A 20,353-nucleotide genomic window follows, 5' to 3' on the forward strand; every position below is an offset into this window, starting at 1 on the left:
TATAAGTTTATATTTATATAGCTGGTGTATCCAAGTATTGAGATAATACTTAAATTTATTTTATCTATTTTATTTTATTTATTTTACTTAGAAGTTGTTTACCCAAGTGTAAACAACGTTTGTTTATGCTAGTGTCAAATATGGATGAAAACAAAAATATGGACAAGAAAGTTACTGTCTTCTCTTTATAAGACCTTGATTAGACCATTTGAACACTGAGCAGCTTTCATTCAGCTACGATTTCTTTTGGAAAGGAATTAGTAGAGAGAAATTAGAGGTAAATCATTGGAATGCTCATGGGCATTTAAAGGTTCATGTGTCACAAAGTTTAGTAATCAGACAGAAAAGAAGGTGGGGTAGGGGGAGAGAGAAATATAAAAATAAGAAAGAGATTTTAAAAGGAGAGGCACAAAAAAAAATGTAAGGTATATTTTTTGTTCGATTATATTTTCATGCTCTGACAACTTTTAGAAAACCATTATGAATTTGATAAAGAATTACACCTAGTATTTGTGGACTATCAACAAACATGACAACAGTATGCATTGAAGCACATTATGGGATGTAGTGAGATTTTCTAGAATACCTTAAAGATATAGAAATATATGCAAATTTGAAATTCATCAGAATGAAGGAGCATCTCGACTCTGCCGAGGAGATGCTCCTTCATCAACTCTGTTTAATCTAGCCCTGGAAAAAAGGACCTAAATGAACAGAGGATGAAATGAATGGGAACAGCATCCTGTTGGATTATGATCATGATGGTACTAATATGCTTGAAGACTCTCATCAAAATGTTATCAAGGCAAGCAAGCATATTGGTTTTGTCATAAACCAGGAAAATAATAAATATATGCATTTCAAGGATCCATCAAGAGCAATCCAACTTGGTTGTTGATAATTATATATCTGAGCAGGTGGATAATTTTAACCATCTAGGAGTCACTGTTAACAGCCACATGATATGCATCAAAAGATAGAGGAGACAACTGAAAAGGTGAATCATGGATATTTTGTGATTTTACACCTCCCAAAGTCTAGAATACAGTAATACCCTATCTCACAATGCTTCACTTTACAACGATCTGCTCATATAGTGCTTTTCAATTATAACCAATGGCCATTTATACGACTCCACATTTGCTCATGTGATAGTTTTAGTGACATCATCATAACACTAATTACGGGTATAGACCATATTGGTCTGTTCTGGTCTCATTATCCATCCAATATCCTTTTTTGAGGTCTACCCTGCCTTCTCTTTCCAATTGGCTTATATTTTAGTATTTGTTTAGGATGTCGGGTGTTGGCCATTCAGTTTACATGTTCAATCCATTTTTGTTTATAATTGTTTAGTTTTTCTTCAATTGATTTTGTTTTTAGTTCTTTTAAAATGTCTTTGTTCCTTTTTTGATCTAATAATGTGTATTTTGCAGTTCTTCTCATAAATCTCATTTCACTTGTTTTTATTCTTTGTTTATCTTATTTGTTTACTGCCCAAATTTCACTGCCATATAATAATGTGGGCACTGCTAAAGTATTGTATATTTTCAAGCATGTTTCTTTTTGTACTATATTTGGGTTGAGTGTTCTATTTATTAGGCCAATAATCTGTAAAAATTTTGAAGTTTTTAATTTTATGTCTTTTTCTCCTTCATATGATATTTCACATCCAAGATAACTGAAAGTATTTATCTGTTATATTATTTTATCATTAATAACTATTTTGCTTCTAACAGTTTGTCCACAAAATGCCATTGTTTTATCTATGGAAATTTTCATTTCAAACTGTTCTACTATAATGTTTAAATTATATATTGCTCTTAATTGTCTTCCTTATCTGATATTATTACCTGATCATCTGCAAATAAGAGTATATATTTATTTTGTTATTCTGGTAAATTTCTATACCTTCATTGTTTAAGGTGTTCCACTGTATTAATATTGAAAAGTGTTGAAAAGTCACTCCTTGGTTTATAGATTGTTTTTCATACAACTTTTCATTTATTTTTATTTCATTATCTTTATATATATATTCAATAATGCATGTAGTAAAATATAAGGTATATTTATTCTTTGTAATATATCAAACAGCATATCTTTTTACTTTGTCAAATGCTTTTTTGTAATCTATAAACAAAAGATGAGTTTCCAAATTAAATTCTTTCCTTTTTTTCTATAAGTATTGGGTTGGCAAATAAGTTCGTTCGGTTTTTCAGAGTGGAATGAAACACATTTTATTTAATATATATAATACATATAGTCAGTTATATATTGCCTCTTTATCAATGACCTCTTGCCACCTGTCCACTAACTTCATTATGCCGCGTTCATAAAACTCCTGAGGTTTACTGGCAAAAAATTGACAGCCTCCTCATTAGTGAAGGTTTTCCCGTTCAGAGAATTCTGCAACGATCGGAATAAGTGGTAATCGGAAGGTGCCGAGTCGGGTGAATACGGAGGATGCGGCAAAACATCTCAGCCAAGAAGTAACAATTTGCTCCGGGTTGCTAAAGATGTGTGGGCTCTGGCATTGTCGTGGTGAAAGACAGCTCTTTTCCAATTTGCCAATTCTGGACATTTTGTGCTAATTGCATGGGCCAGTCGCGTTAACTGTGAGCAATAGACAGTTGAATCAATTGTTCTGCATGACAGTAGCACCTTGTAGTGGACAACACCTTTATAATCCCACCACACAGAGAGCATGATCTTCTTTGGGTGCAATCCCACTTTCGAGGTTGTTTGCGGCGGTTCGCTCTTGTGCCCCATGATCTTTTACGTACCACGTTATCGTACACAACCCATTTTTCATCTCCTGTAATCATCCGCTTCAAAAATGGGTCGTTTTCTTGGCGACGTCACAGCGAATCACAGATGGATATGCGAGCAGTCATATTGGCCTCAGTCAATTCATGCAGCACCCAAACATTGAGTTTTGAAATATATCCCAGCTTGTGCAAATGGTTTTCAAACGCTTGTATGGGATATGTTCAGTATTGTAGCAATCTCCTGCACTGTGAAGGATTTTTGTCGACGATATCCTTCACAATACTCGAATCAACCTCGGTCGGGCGACCGGCGCGAGGCTCACTCACTGACGTCGAAATCTCAAGAATGGAATTATACCACTTTTGGCATACGCGTTCTGTTAAGGCACTATCCCCATATACGCTGCATATTTTTTTTATGAGCCTCCGCAGCTAGTTTGTCTTTTTTGAAATAAAAAAGCAATATATGCCAGTAATGTACATTATTTCCTTCCATTTCTAAAAATATGTTACACACACACACACACAACTGAAGTAGGCCGAACGAAAATTCACTGAAAGATTATGTGAGATGTTGCCTTTCAACTGCGAAATAGCGACAGGCAAAGCGGCATAAACTTGTACTAACGCATAAACCGAACGAACTTATTTGCCAACCCAATAGTTTTAAACAGAAAGCTGCATCTATTGTAGAGCATCCTTTTCTAAATCCATTTTGACATTCTAATAATATTTTTTCACTGTATATTTTTAGTTTTTCATTAAGTATTCTGCTATATATTTTGTAGCATGTATTCAATAAACTAATACTTTTGTAATTAGCAGGTTTTGTTTTATCCCCTTTTTTAAATATAGGTATTACTATGCTTGTATTCCATTCTATTGGTATTTGTCCATTTGTATATATTTTATTTTAAAATTTTAGTAATCTTTGATGAATTTTTTCCCCAGCAAATTTAAACAGTTCAGAGTTTATCCCACCTTCTCCTGCTGATTTGGCACTTTTTATTTTATTTAGGTTGTCCTTTAATTCTTTCATTGTTATCATATCATTTAAGGTATTTTGTAAGTTTCTGGTGTAATTATTTTTGATGCCAGTATTATCCGTCCAAAGATCTGTAAAGTAATCCAAGAATTCACTAAGATTTTAGTGACATGATGCTGCCAAATCAACAGATGTGCAGTATTGTTGAACTCAATTTATTTACAAAGTTGTTACTCGCTATTATTTTACTGTTGCTCATAATGGTAGATAAAATTCAAAGTAAGGTATTGTTGCTGCAGTGAAAAGAAGATGCATGAACCTATTACATTAGATACTAAGATGAAAATTATTACATTTAGTAAAGATGTATCGAACACAGAGAGAAAGCCAGAGGAAACTTATCTCACACTCTGTTGTTACAGTTGTTAAAAACAAAGATAAAGTTCTAAGTGAAGTGAAAAGTGTTACACTAGTTACCACAGCTGTCTGTAAATGTGATAATCTTATTGCCAAAATGGAAAAACTTTTAATAGTGCAAAAGTGATGACCAAACTGATTGGTGAGTTTCCTTAAACCAAGCTATTCAGAATGACTTTTTCATTTGCAAAAATTATACTTTTTTTGTGCATCTGATGTAAATAAATGTTTTATCATGATTGCTTAAAACAACCATTACATACATCTACAAATGGAGGGGAAAGGGGAGGGACTGTGATTCACTATGCAATCTGGAACCTAATGTGTTATATGATCAGGGTTATGCCTGTATTATAAAGAAAATCCAAAGAAAAACTCCATTTAAGCTATCTACAATCAATATTAAAGAGTTATGAAACACTATCAACAACAAAGAGAAATAATTGTGAATGTCACATTTGAAACAAAAGTACTGAGAAAATTTCTTGGATCATCTTTCAATCAAAATACTGGACTGTATGAATGCAGACATAATGAAGAACTACAGAATTTATTTTAAAGACCCAATATCTTATCATTTATAAGTAAGAGAAATGAGTGGTTTGGTGAGGTTTAGAGAGCAGATGACCAGTTAATCGAACAAGTACTTATAAATAAAACTGACAAGAAAAGACCCCAAACACATACCAATGCATATGGTAATGAAAAACTTAAGAGAAAGACTGATGGAGAAATGTAGTGGCAGCAGATTTAGGCCTAAATGATCCATTAAGCTGTTGAAGAAGAAATTTTTTTGTCAAGTGAGTGATGAATGAATTACACGAAGAAGTGGCAGTGCATTGCCATGATCTTATGTGATGAGTCCTAATATAATAATAATAAATTACTAAAAAGTATTTAAATCATGCTTCACTTTTTCAGTATTCACTTACAGTATGATTAATTCCACAGGCAATATCAGCAATTGACACATCATCAACAATAGTAATATGGCCATCTCTTGTTTTCTCAATAAATGCAGCAACCCTACGAGGAACTACTTCACACCGAAATGAAAGCTTGTTACTGGTCACAAAATAACGTCCATCTGAATTGTGTCCTTCAATTACAAGTAAAATATAAATTAAATATTCTAATATTTTTTGTTTGTTTGTTTGTGGGGAAAAACAATCTGATTACATAGGTAAGAACTTTAAAAGTAAACATTCACGGAAATATAAAGAAGCTGAAAAAAAAAAGTAATGAAACAAAATTAAAATAATCTGAGTTAATTTTTTTTAAAGCTGTATTCTAGCAAAATAAATTTTTGTGCATGTATTTCACATGCACAAAAATTTTCACATTTCATAAATTGAATTACTCTATAACTGAAATCTTAGTTTAAAATTACAGGGAAAATTTCAAGTTTCTTTAAATTACAATAAAATTTGATAAAAAGGAATCCGAGATTATATAAAATGATCTGAATGTCTGAAGTAATTAAATTGAAAAATTATTACATGAGACCAGTCTATAGAACAGTGGTAGAAAATGCCATCAGACATATGAAAAGTGGAAAAGCAGCTGGAATAGATGATATCTGACCAGAAATACTCAAATGTAAAAGGATAAAAGTTTTACAGTAACTACACTACATGATTGAAGAAGGCATGGCCTGAAAGTTGAATTGCGGTTAATTAGAGTAGAGCTCTTAGTTCTCGTCTATATATAAAAAAGGGAGATAAAACAGTGAGAATTACAGAGGAATTTCCCTATTGTGTGTTCCAAGTCAGACTGATGCAAACAGACTTGAGAAGAAGTTAAGAAACATTGCAGAAGAAAAACCTGGATCAGATTTTCACGTCAAGAGAGGTAGCTGAGAAATCATGAGAATATAATAAGGATCTGTATTTAAGTTTTGTAGACCTCAAAGAGGCATAAGAAAAGAGTTTTTCAAACTGCTATAATTATATAGCAGAAATGGAACATTATACACCAATGTACAGTGTATATTTAAGTTGTAAGTCATGAGTTAGAACTGAAGGTTTGAAGTAAAATTGATTGTAAGACAAGGATGCACACTATGTGCTCACAATCATTCATTATCTATGTGAATCACATTATGAAAGCAAGTGGCATTCAACCTAATATCAAAACTGAAGATATTCAACTTGGCAAGAGAAGAGCTTTTCAAACTGCTATAATTATATAGGGTAAATGAAACATTATACAAAGCAATGCACAGTTTAAAACTGTGCATTGCTCTGTATAATGAGCACAATGATATAATATTGTAATCCTAAATAAATCCGGTACAAGATTTCAGGATTCTTTCACAAGATTAAATAAATGCTATAACAAATTTGATATGAAAATCGGCAATAAAGAGACAAAAGGCATGAAAATATGCAGGAACACAGAAAATATCAACCGAATCCCAAATAAAAAACCTATGGATTAAGTAATATACTTCAGCTATTTATGCAAAATGTTTAGTGAAGATAGCAAATTAAATATGGAAATAGACAACCAAATAAACAGAGCTTTAGGATTGGAAGTAAATTGAATAAAGTTTTATGGAATGAGAGAGAAATTGGTCAAAACATTAAACTTGTTTCTACACAAGAGCATTGGAAGGAACCATTTTTAACTTATGGATCAGAGAGATTGGTTAGAAATAAAACCTTTTATCAAAGACATGAGAGTTTCAAGAAAAATTAGCAGCATGAACAGATGTCATTAATTATTAAAATCATATTAAGAATGAAGATGCATGGTGATGAAAGGTGTTAAGTGCACCAAACATGTATCTAATGTGTATGGACCATGAGGCCAAACAAGAAACACATCATCAATATAGAACAGCCAAACTGTTGGTTTTAGTGTGACTGTGTTGAGTGCTTGGTTTTCAAAATGCTCCATACAGAAGTTTGCTAGAGGGGGAACCCACAGCATATGCTATGGATTCTAATGTTTAGTGCTGCGTGCCTGTCACAGTTATCACTGTACTCTGATGATGCTGGGTAGAAAACCAGAGAAATATTAGTGAGTTTAATAAATATATTTTTTTGCCCTCTGTTGTTGTTGGTTATACATTAAGCATTATTATGAATAATGAACAATACCTAATCCTTTCTTTACGTGTTAATATTTTAGAGAAGTGCAGTACAATCATCAGCAAAACTGTGTATTCAATTTCTTTAGCATATGATATACAGAAGATAGAACAAAGTTTGACGCTCAAGTTCCATCCACCATCACATCAAATGTGAGTTCAGAGAAAAGCTGGTAGCTCAGTTGCAAAAGTCAAAAAATAGCCCATATAATGGAAGCTTACTTTATAAGTCTTTGTGCCAAACCCAATCTAATGCCCTAGAGAGATATAAAGACCAACCATGTGGACTTCCCCAAACTTTTCCATAGCATATGTCTAAAGATAGGTAACATAAGCAGGATCTGTTAATCAACAGTACCATGCTGCTAATTTATTAGTCAAAAATATTCAAGATGACACAGAAGTTTAGTGTTGCTTTCTCCTTACTTTAACAAATGAAGTGGGATGGTAAATCAGATGACAACGATTTGTCACTATCTTTAGGAATAAGCTGAATATGACCTAATCCCCAGTCTGCATGATAAATACAAATGAAATAGGAGAGAATTAAAAGGCAACAAAGAATACAAGACAGCTCTGAAACACAAATCTTCAGTGCAATCTGAGAAATGCCAACAGGATTACAAGACCTTTTGATGTCCCACTTGGACAAGATTATTCTGATTTCTATCTGACAAAATTCATTCAATGTTTTGTATTTAGAAATATTACAAAGATATTTAGAATTAGACGGAAAAGTAATGAGATTGAATTTTTCTGTGTATAATGATGCAATGGAACCATCCAAGTGCAAAAGAGGTGAAAGCACTGTCAGACAAAAGTTACAGGCAATACTTACTTTACTTAATCCTCCTCTTTTACCTTTATGGTGTCAAGGTAAGTATTCTTGGACTTCCAACCACAACCATAACCCGAGAATAAGGTAAGCTCTATGCCTCCCAGTGTGTCCTATGTCTGTAGATGTGTGTGTGTGTGTGGGTGTTCACAGGGCAGGTTTTGCCTGTTCTGGGAGATGAAAAACCTAAGTTTCCTGGTGAAACCCCCCCCCACCTCTGTATGAGACTGGCTAACTCACCTTTCGTCGAAAGAGACCAGATAAAGGTTCCTCATGTCATTGATGGGAATCGAAGCCAGATCTTTCCAACCAAAGGGTTTCACCTAGACTGATTGAGCTATGGAGGCTCTACAGTCAGTAACTATGGAAATAAAAGAAAACATGACTGGCATTTGGACATGATGCAAGCTTCCTGCTTTTAGTCCTTTCAATATCAGTTTCAGATATGCTGATAGTTAACTTTCAGCTATTTCAGGGTTTGATATAAAGAGAAAAGTGAAAATTTCAATGAAAGCCAATTGTGATATGCCTGATTATTCTTTTGTATAGCTAGCCTAACAATTAATAATTCAGGCTGGAATGAAAAGCAGAAGAATGGGAGGGGAGGGGGGGAAGACAGCAGAAGAATTGCAATCAGCATAAAAGTGGGATTGAGCAAACCTTTGCATTTGAAGCTAGGCATGAGATAAAAACCAAGGGCAAAATATATAGATGGGTGCCTACTGGGTGCCAAAGAAGATATAAATGAAATGCAATGGCAAATTAACTCAATGTGCACAAAGAAGTTAAATAATCATTATGAGGGGGGGGGGGGGGAATCCAGTGCACAGAATGGAAGTGGGAAAGGGTGCATGGATGAAAAAAAAAAGGAAATTTATACAGAGTTAATTACCTAACAAAGCATGTAACAGAAGGAATATGGCGTCTTAGAATGCTGGAATTACTGGCAGCACCAGAAAATTTATCCACATGTAAGGTAACCAATTTGTCTCTAATCAGCAAGAATGAGCATTCAGTCTTGACTTGGTAGGCAGCTAAGTATGTGTGGATTTTTTTACATAAGAAAGGAGATATGTGTGGAACTATAAAACTGGTGGCTATGACAAACCCAGGAGGAAGCTTACAATAGTGATACGACATAAAAAACTGCAAAGAAAGAATATTAGTAATACATGGGAAATGGTCAAGAAGTGTTTAAAGAAAGTAATATTGCATTATATACCCACGATCAGGCAGATAAATCAGATGAGAGTTAAATGGATGAGTAGCATCATTAAACAAGAGCTTAAAAAAATAATAAAGAAAAGAAAAAAAGGTAAAGGGAGTATAAGGGAGAAAGATAATAACAAGTACAAAGCACAGGCAAGAAGGTGACCAGCAAAGTGAGGAAGGCAAAATGAATTATGAAATTATGAGAAGAAATTAGAAGAGCAAGCCAAAGTAAATTCCAGAGTTCTATTCAGAGATACAGGGCAAGAAGAACGATAACAGAAGAATGACTTTAATGAATGCTGATAATAAGTTGGTGACAGAAGAAATAGTTGAATTACTGAATGACTGACATGGGAACATATGTTGATAAAAATGGAGGTGTTTAGTATACCCAGAAGTTATACTCAATGCGACTACAACTACAGAACTGGATGATATATATTAGTCTGTGTGGTACAGGTTAGGAATGCAGACTGACTGCATTCCTAACCAGGCCATTTAATTTAGGACTCAGCACTGGAAGAGTGGAATGAGGGTGAGATTGTTCTTATAAAAGAAAGCTCCAAGACAGGGAAAGCAGTTTACAAACAATTAATATTTCAGGTGTAGTTGTTAAGATATTGGAAAAACTGGTTAAGGACAGAATTCATGAATGGGTGGAAAGGAATATGACACTCTACCCTTCACTTTGACAGTCTTTTGACACTCTACCCTTCACAGAGCTATCCATGGGAAACCATGGATAGCTCTGTGAAGGGTAGGTCTCATCTTAGTAACATCTTTTTTAAAATGACAGTTGACTTGGATAAGGGAAATTGGCACATGATATTACTACACTTTACAAAGGCACTAGATAGGATTTAACAGGGAATACTATTATATAAGTAGTAGCAATTGGGGATGGGGCATAAATCTGGTGAAAATGAAAACGGGGTAATGTACAGACATTACAGAGTAGTATATGGAGGAGATGAATTAAGAAGGCAGGTAATCACTGTTGTGCCCCAGTGATTTAATTTACACCGGAAATGATCTGAGGGGCAATATTTTGCCTACGATGGGAGGAAAATAGTTAATAAAGATTATGTCAAGATCCTGAAGGATAATCTAAACAGACTGACAATTTAGCCAAATATAAGATTACCAGCATGCTGGACTGAAGAGATTTCGAAGTATATAATTATGGGACTGGAAGAATAATGACGATAGAGATATGGAGGTCTGAACAACAACACAGTTGATGTTCAGACAGATTTATCATAAAGCGAACAAAAGAGCTCAAAGGATCACTTGGGTGTTAAGAAACACAATGGATAAGCAAGGAAAATATTATTCCTCTTAATGAGACTTGGATATGACCACATCTGGACTACTGTGCATGGAGTTGACTGCAACAGTTTCTTCTGAATGTGGAAGTGGAAAAGAAGATTCAGAGATGCATGACCAAAATTGCAAGTAAGCTGTGTAGAATTTTATAGAGTATATGCTAAAGCAATTTTCCAATAAAATTTTTGGATGATTCTTCTAAGAATATATTAACATTCATCAAGGAGCTAATGCAATGTACATAGATTTACACATTCTATCTCCTCTAATAGTCAAGCAATCATATAATGCTTTTGCTGCTGGTCACACACATCTTTATAAGAAATGTCATTATTTATTTATTTACTTCTTTTTGCTAGTTCTAACTGTTATAGATATAATCGTGGAATCATTTAAGAGTTTAAACATAACATGAAATTCTTAATGACTAAAGTATTTCTTTTTATTCTCACATTTCTTTTTATTAACAATGGGTTTCATGTATAAACTAGCAGGTGACAAACAAATTTTGTCACCTGCTGGTTTTACTATCTTATGGCCACACTGCCAGATATTTCTTTGAGCATGAAAATGAAGTATGTGTAATCACTGCACAAAAACAGTGTAAAATTAGATAATTTTATTATTATGTGTATAATATTCATAGTAATAAATTATGATAATACATTATCATTTAATATTATAATTACACAAGAACCTCCATGGAATCCAAAGAATCATTGCAGGAGATCTGCACTATCCAACATCTTATCATACCTCTCCTTGAGTGCACTCACAGCTGATTGTAGATTGCAACAATCAGTTGTGATAAAATAAAATCTTTTCAGTAACTTACATGTTTCTATCACATCTCCTGTCCATATATCAGCCAGCCACAAACCCTCATATTGAGTTGTTTTTTTAATGTTTAAATTCACAACACAAGACTTGCACTACTTTGAGGGTCAGCTAGACTCACAATACGTGCAGCCGCAAACTTAGACTTGTTTGTCTGTTTGCTTACTTGGGAAATGGAGTAAAACCAGGTTTAAAATATCTTGGTATCTTCAACATATATATATATATATATATATATTATTATTATATATTATTTCTGCCATTAAATTTTCTCTAAATTTCTTGGCAAATTATGGCTGAAAAATATCGGCATTGCTACAATATTGCATACAAGCTATGTGTCATTGCATATACTAAAGAACATGGAAAGAGTGCCACCCCCAACTGAGAAAATGATAAGAACTTGGCAGAATCAGGAAGAGGATCTAAAAAAAGCAACTCAGACTAAACATAACCTACAATAAATTTCTAGGTTTTGACAAAGAAGATTAAAAGGTGGGTAATCTTTCCAAGTTAGATTAGGTATTTGTTGAAAGTAGACTTACTTATTACTTTATATTTGAAACACTGTAATTTCATTATAATATTCAGTGATAAAGTTTTTTTTCCTAAAAAATGGGTACAAAAAAGGGGGTGCGTCTTATACGCGAGCAAATACGGTACATACTTTGATGCAGATATTTTGCTGGTTTTATACCCAACATCTTCTGAATACAAAGAATTTGTCACTGTAATAATTAGTTAATAGTAGATAAAAGTTTACAATTGTAACAAACAATACAAAAAGAACTAAAGTCCTAATTATTGGCCAGCATCTATTGTAGGGGATATATATATATATAAGAGAGAGAGAGAGAGAGAGAGAGAGAGAGAGAGAGAGAGAGACCAATCCTGTGTTAAGGGGTTTATGAAGCATGGTCTTGGTTCTATTCCTGGCTTGCCCTACCAGAGGTGCCAAATGTATTTCTTATTCTCCAAGACAGATTCAACAGATCCTGCCTGTTCACTGTAAGACAAGTCATAAGTATAGGGTACTTCATATACTCCTAAACGTGATAAAGGAGAGTTTGTCCTTCGGTGAATGGATAAGGGTTGCCAGGTTGATATATGGTTTAAATATGGTGTGGAGCTGATATTTATTAGGCAGTCTAGATGATATCTTTTCAGATGTGATCATATGTATTAGGGAAGGTGGAGGGCATTTAGTATTTTCTATTTTCAGCAAAACTGTTACTTAACCATACTATCCAAATTGCTTTAGGAAATTTGAAATTTTGATATCAATGTCAGCTTCTTTTGCATATTATTATTATTATTATTATTATTATTACATGACACCTCCAGGGAGTCCAAAGACTCATCGAGGGAGGACACCTACTCTACAACTCTCTGTCTCCACCACTCAATCCACCAACTATACAATGAACTGTAACTACCATCATCATCTACCACCCACCACCACTAGTATTTTCACAGACAATCACAAACATCCATGCCCATGGCGGGATTCGAACCAGCAGCCTTTTGGATGGAGAAAGAGAGAGAGCAGATATGCTAACCACTCGGCCAGCCAGGTAGGCATATGATATAGCACATCCAAGGTATTTTGAAGCAGTTAATCTTCAATTCTTGCTATGATTATTTGGTCATCTGCAAACAAAAGGGTATTAAATATAGTTTCACGATCCAGTTCAAATGCTGATTTTATATTTTTCTTCCATTTCTTTATTATTTCATGTGTATACAAGTGGTGACATTGGGCATCCTTAACAAATCCCATTTTTTGATTTCCATTCTGTAACTTTTTTCATTGATTTTTTGCAGCTGTTTGGTTGTTTTGATACACATTATGATTGCTGTGAGTAGCTGATTTGGAATGTTTAAATCATTGAGTATGATCCACAATTTCTTCCTTTTACTAATGATATTAGGAAGGACAAGAGATCCTTCCTAATATCATTAATGCATTTATTGAACAACAATGGTCAAGGATTGATTCCTGGAATACACCACTAGTCACCTTAAATCTGGCAGATTCGCACCCACCATATACACCTACTTTTTTGATACCTGTCTATCAACCATCTACTAACTAAGTCATGTTTCTATTCCAAACCCATATTCTGCAGTTTATGCAACAACAACCTTTCATGTGGTATCCTATCAAATGCCTTAGCAAAATTCAATAGTATTATATTGTACCATTCCCTTTATTATCTAACTCAGCCAGAACACTGTTGTAAAATATGAGCAAATTGCTAAACCATGACTTTTCTGTAAACCCATTTCTGTGAGTTTTTACCAGCTTTTCTAAAAATCTTCATCACTGCCATTCCAGATATACTGATAGGTTGGTAGTTTATCTATTGTTTATGAGCTTCTTTCTCATCTTTGATTACTGCTTCAATGTTGTCATCCCGTGATGAATCAGTTTTTGCACCATCCATATAGAACTGAACTAGCATTGGACTCAAGTTATACAAACAGGTCAAAGCTCAAGCCAATTCAGTTGAACATTCCTTTAGCACACATGCTGATATTCCATCTATCCCTATCACGAACTTATCCAGGTTACAAAATAGCTCTTCAACCTCATTCTCACGCACCTCTATCTCTGCATTCCAACGTAGTCGTAGCACTGTGCACCATATTATATACACCTGGTTAATATAGCTTAGCAAAGTGAGTACTCATTAAATGAATAATATCATCTGCTTCATACTCGAGAGTACTGTCTGCATTCACTAAGTTATTCTTCCACATTCATTTTTTCTTTTAATTGAAGAATCATGATGAAAATTTCTTTTGGATTGTCTTTTGCTTGCATGGCCAATTTCTCTTCATGCTACAATTTAACTTTCTGCAAATACTCATAACTTTTCTGTTCTGCACTTTATATATTTCATAATACTCTCATTCTTATTCTCCTGATATTCCTTCCAAATCACCTTCTTATGAATCTCTTGCTTAATAAGATTACCTATCCATTTCACTCACCCCTATTTGTTCTTTGAACTTTAGGGATACATTCAGATTGCCTCATTTAAACACTTTTTCAAATATAGTATTCTCCTGAGTTGGCCACAATTTCCAGCTTTTTTTAGTTGGAAAGAAGAAAGGATATAACATAGTAGCAAAACAAATCATCCAGATTAAAGAAAGAAAAAGTAAATTTTTATAAGGAATAAGGAAAAATTTTTATAAGGAAAAATGCAAAGTCACAAAGAAGAATAGATTCCTGGAGTTATTTTATTTCAGAACTTGGAACAGATATAATAAAAATTACTCCTAAGCAATGAAACCTGGTAAGATTGTTTTCAGAATGGTGGATTTGAAAATTAAGTTTCAATCTTAATATTAATAAAATGAAAATTAATAACTTAATAGCACACAAATTATTTGGAAACAAGACAATAATAATATAATAAAACACATGGAGAAGACAACATTAACTTAAATCTTGTCTTATTAAATCAAAGTTGCTAGAACAACTTTGAAATTGCATTTTTGGAATTTTAATATATAGGATATGACAAGAAAAGATGTTACTAGATGGCAAAAAGGATGATAATTCCAATACATTCACAATTGTAATAACTATGAAGGATTAGTTTATTAAATCCTGTAAATAAAATATATAGCAAATAATAAAGAATAGACTTTGGAAAGGTTGTTCATGCAAATGGCTATTCTACTTTAAAGATTTTGTTAGAAAAATAAGAAAATATAACAGAAACTTATATGCAGCAGATTCTCACTATAGCAAATACTGCTACAGTGAATTTACACACTATGCCAAACAGAAAGATCCAGTCAAAGTCCATAATAACATCAATGCCATGTTAAATGAAATTCACTACAGTAAACCTTCCCTTCCACTATAATAAACTATTCTTTTTGTCCCTAACATTGACTTCACTATAGTCAGAATCAATTATAAAATTCATAAGATTATATCAGAAGTTTTTAATAAAATTGACTTTTAGATATATTACAGTAGTTTAATATTTATCCAAACTTCAAAACAACAACCCTTCAATTTAACTGATCCTCACAACTTGTCGTTCTGATAACTGAATGGTCAGATAAATGGCAAATTGCTGTATTAAGTTGATATAATTTCCTGTCAATTAATTAAAACAATATAGACCATCTATAGAAGGAATGAAATTTCAATTAAAATCAGAAAAGAAATTTCTAATTGGAAAGCGATAGTAAGAGATGAGTGAGATAAGACTGTAGCCTTTCCTTACCACTTTTAATATCTACATAAATTCAATCATAACACACTGGCAACAGTCAGTCCATTGCTATTCTCATAAATTTAAATACAGATACCATCTTGTTCGCAGACAAGTGAGTTATATTTTGCAACTGCTGAAGATCTTTGGTATTCAATATACTAATTAAACACACAGTAAATGATTTTAATAAGGAAATCTCAAAAGGTAAAACAACCAAAATGTTAGTTTAAAGGGCAAAGATTCTGTTAAAAACAAAACTGTTTAGATAACAAAATGACAAAACAAGTGAAAGGTTTTAAATATTTAGAACACCACTTAAAGTATACAAGGGTGGTATAGAAGAGGCAAAACTGAAGAATGAGAAGGTGAAGATTGCAAGTCTCCTAACCACGCTAAGATTAGAGGCGAATTGATGAAGAGGGTTTGGTTTATAGTGGTTCCTATATGGCCAATAAGTTTATATTGTGCAGGAACAATGTAGGATTTGTTGATCTGTGATCTGTGTTTGACAGAAAGAAGGATTTGTAAATGCTGACAGACCGCATCTAAATGGTTTTGGAGTTAGTTATATTTGGAGAGAGCTTTGTTCACCGAGCATGCTGATGCACAAATCAGGAAAACTTAAACCATTAGGGTGGAAGCAAGTGAGTTTGTGTGAAGGCACCCATGAGGTGAGAGAGAGTGTGGAAATGACTAAGTGTCATCAAGTCTCTCAAGCAAAAATATTGAATATTTCAGTCAACTGAGGAAGTAAACATGGGTTGGGGCATAAGTGAATGCTGCAGATTCTATATATACACCAATGCCAGAAGTATCGGGAACAAGAGGGAGGAGTTTTTGGCATTGGTTAGTGCAACCTTGCCAAAAGTACAGGCATTAGTGAGACTTGGCTAACAGCAGATGATGTAGTTACAGGGACTGAATGTGAATGGTTTAGTTTTTTCCAGAGAAGATAGGATGGGGGAGGAGTTACTACTGATGATAGATGAATTGCAGCCAAAAAGAATAGGAGACAGGCAGGAGGATGGCTGTTCATTTGAAGCAATCTGGTTTGAGATTAAGGTCAGTAAGACAAAATATACAGTTGGTTGTTGCTATAGGCCAGGGAGTTTCACAGATGATCTGGAAGACATGCATTGCCAAATTAGTACAATGAGTACAGGTCGAGTGATTATTACAGGGGACTTCAATTATGGAGATATAAACTGAAAAGAAGAAAGATCACATGGCAGGAAAGAAATAGAATTTATACACCTACTAAGAGATAATTATGGGACCATTGGTGTTTAATTTGTCCATAAATGGTAAGGAAATAACCTGAAAGGAAATATTCATTGTTTGTTGATGATATGAAATTAGGTAGAATAATAGTTAATCAAGGCGATGTGGAGAGCTTGCAGGGCAATTTAAATAGGCTGTTAGCATGAACAAAAATTAATGGATGTCAGTTTAATGTCAAGAAATGAAAAGTTATGCAATTTGGGATAAACAGATTTACAAGCTGTGTATCACACAGATGGCACTCCACTCCGGGAAATAGATGAAGCTAGAGATTTAGGGATGGTGGTGGTAGGTAGAGAGTTAAAGCTAAGATAGCCCATAAGATTACTTGGCTATTGAAGAACACGTTAACAAGCAGAGATAAGGAAGTTGTTAATCCTCTTTATAAGGCTTCTTTATCTCTATTAGGATAGATTGAAGGTATATGAATTGCAGCAGTTGGTTGATAGGAGAAAAAGAGGGGATATAATAGAAACATTTAAGTAAGGGTTTTATAGGATAGATGCAGGGGAAATGTTTCAGCACTTGGCTGGAGGGACCAGAACAAAGCATGATCCCAGGAAGTAAAATAAAGGTGTGGTTAGTAGGGGTGTGACTAGATTTTTTTTTTTCATGGAGAGTTGTGAATGAGTGGAATGGGTTGCCAGAGTCAGTTGTGAGGGCTTTGTCTGTTAATGGGTTCAAGGAGAGGTATGATAGATTGGGTCTCCCAGGATGAGCCTTCAGACTCCATGGAGGTGCTGGTATTATAATAATAATAATAATAATAATAATAATATTAATATTAGCACTTGTTTAACAGCATAGAAGAGTAGTAAGGCATAACAAGACTCACACCACTGATTTAATTTTCAAGAATTTTGTGAGTGGGTTGTTAAACTGACAATGACTATAAACTATCGGTAGCAGCATACATGCACTTCAATCCACAATGGGTAGTGGCATTTAGGCAATACGTTTGTTTATGCTAATATGTAGTGTACACTCTAGCTGGAGTGTGCTTATTTTGGCACCTTTTGGGCTTCCTTTCCCTCACTTTGTTCCTTATGCAACAGCCTGTGTAAGGATTATCTCTGCCAGCAATTTTGCAAAAATATTATTTCTCAACAAACACCTACTTCATTTTATTGGAGTTGCTTCTTCTTAAGGTAATGACATTCCCATACTCAACATCTGTCAAAGAGTTCATGTTTCTAGAATTGTCATGAACCTGATAAGGTCATTACTATAAGAAGAAGCCTAGGCAATATTAAGCAGATGTTTATTGATAATGGAATTCGTTTATACATTTGGGGGGGGGTTGTAATTTTCAAAAGAAAACTAATAATAATAATAACAATAAATTTTTAGCAAGCTAGCTATTAAAAATTTAATAGCACACAACTGCTAATAATTCACCTATGAAAGTGAGGCTTGGATGCACTGAAAGAGATTATATAGGAAATATAGAAATTGTGGAAAAGTTCAATCGACCAATAATGCATTATGTCAGCAACTGAAAAAGGAAATGAAAGAGATATGTGTAGAAATGGAGATAAGAATTCCAAAGCAATACCACAGAAAATAAATATCAGGAAGTGACAAAATATTCTTATGGCAATTAAAATAACTTAGAAACGGAGGAAAGAGTAATAATGTAAAAATAATCAGAGTTAATAAAGGTGACATGAAAACTGAAGATAAAGATATTCTAGATGTCTGGAGTAATTACTTTGAAAGATTGCTCAATGAAACAAGAAATGTCAGCAGGGGTAGAAAACAACCAACAGGAATGCAATCAGGAATATATATCCATACTTGAAATAGAAAAAGCCATCAAAACCCTGAAATGTGGAAAGGCAGCTGGAATAGATGATATTCAACAAAAAAATGCTCAAATATGGAGATATAAATGTTTTACAGTGGCTACACTGCACAATTCAGATGGCTTAGTCAGAGGGACAAATTCCAGATGATTAGAGTAGAGCTCTCATAGTCTCCATCTACAAAAAAAAATATATATATATATATATATAAATTAAAAAACTGAATGTGAGAATTATAGAGGTATTTCTCTACTGAGTGTACCTGGTAAGATTTATGCATATACTTGAGAAAGCCTAAGAACATTGTAGAAGGAAAGATTAGTGAAAAACAAGCTGGATTCAAGTCAAATAGATGTTACCAGGATCAGATTTTTCACTTTAAGACAAATAGTTGGGAATATAATAAGGATCTCCGTTTAAATTTCGTATTCTAGAAAAGGCATATGACAAGCTGCAAAGAGGAAAGCTCTTCAAAATGCTCCAGTTGTATGGTGTAAATAGGACATTATATTGAGCAATATATAGTCTCCATTTGAGCTGTAAGTCAGCAGTTAGAATTGAAGGAGGTACAGGAAAATAGTGCAAAGTGAAATCAGGTATGTGACAAGAGTGCACATTATCTCTAATGTTATTCATTATTTTTATGGATCACATTGTAAAGGAAAGTGATATTAAACCAAATTGGTGATGCCAATCTCCACACTTGACTTTATGCAGATGATGTTATACTTTGGAATACATCCATTACAAGTTTATACGGTTCTCTGACTAAATTGAATAACTGTTGTAATAAATTTGGTACAAAAATCAGCTAAATAAATAGACAAAGACAATGAAATATCCAGAGACATTGAAAACATCGAATGCATCCTGAATGCAGAACCTACAGAACACGTAAAACATTTTAGCTATTTAGGTACAATTTTTAGTGAAGATGACAAATTAAATATGGAAATATACAACAGATTTCGTAAAGCTGGCATGATAAGAAGTCAGCTGAATAAATTTGTATGAAATTAGAGAGAAATTAGTCAAAAGATTAAATCAACTGTGTATACAAGACAGTGTTCAAACCAATTATTACTTAGGGATCTGAGAAATGGGTTAGAAATAAAACAATTGATCAAAGACTGGAGACCACAGATATGGGAGTTTTGAAAAAGATTGGGGGTGTGATATGATACTGCCATGGTATCAATGGCAGTATCATATTAAAAATCGGGATATTAGGAAAGAACATGCCATTGTTAGCTCTGCTAATGCATTCAGAAATGTGTTAACAGAGCTAATCTCAGGTGGTATCACTTAAACAGAATGGGAAAGGAAAGATTAACAAGTGTTCTTTGCCAGGTTGGCAGAGAAAGACTAAGATGTAGGTGGAGTGATATAATAAAAAGTGCCTTAGAAGACAGAAAAATAAGATCTGATAATGTTGGAGTCTTGATAGATAACAGATTAATTTGGAGGAAAATTGTCAATCGGAAGTTAGTAATAACATAACTTTTTCATGTAATACTATCATAATAATATGTACATGTGAGGAATTTCC

The 20,353-nt window shown here is 33.7% G+C and overlaps 1 protein-coding gene across 1 annotated transcript in view; it reads right to left on the bottom strand.

Annotated features, from left to right (window-relative positions):
- Nucleotides 1-20,353, bottom strand: part of LOC150110425 (protein RCC2 homolog) — a 198,403-nt gene that overhangs the window by 40,228 nt on the left and 137,822 nt on the right. Inside the window, exon 7 of the mRNA XM_090393729.1 lies at nucleotides 5,103-5,269. Within this exon, the coding sequence (XP_090249855.1) occupies nucleotides 5,103-5,269 (167 nt within the window). The remainder of the gene's footprint in view (nucleotides 1-5,102; nucleotides 5,270-20,353) is intronic.

This window comes from Typopeltis vanoorti, chromosome 1 (assembly GCF_054136105.1).
Source record: "Typopeltis vanoorti isolate ZY-2024b chromosome 1, IOZ_Tvanoo_1.0, whole genome shotgun sequence".
NCBI lineage: Eukaryota > Metazoa > Arthropoda > Arachnida > Uropygi > Thelyphonidae > Typopeltis > Typopeltis vanoorti.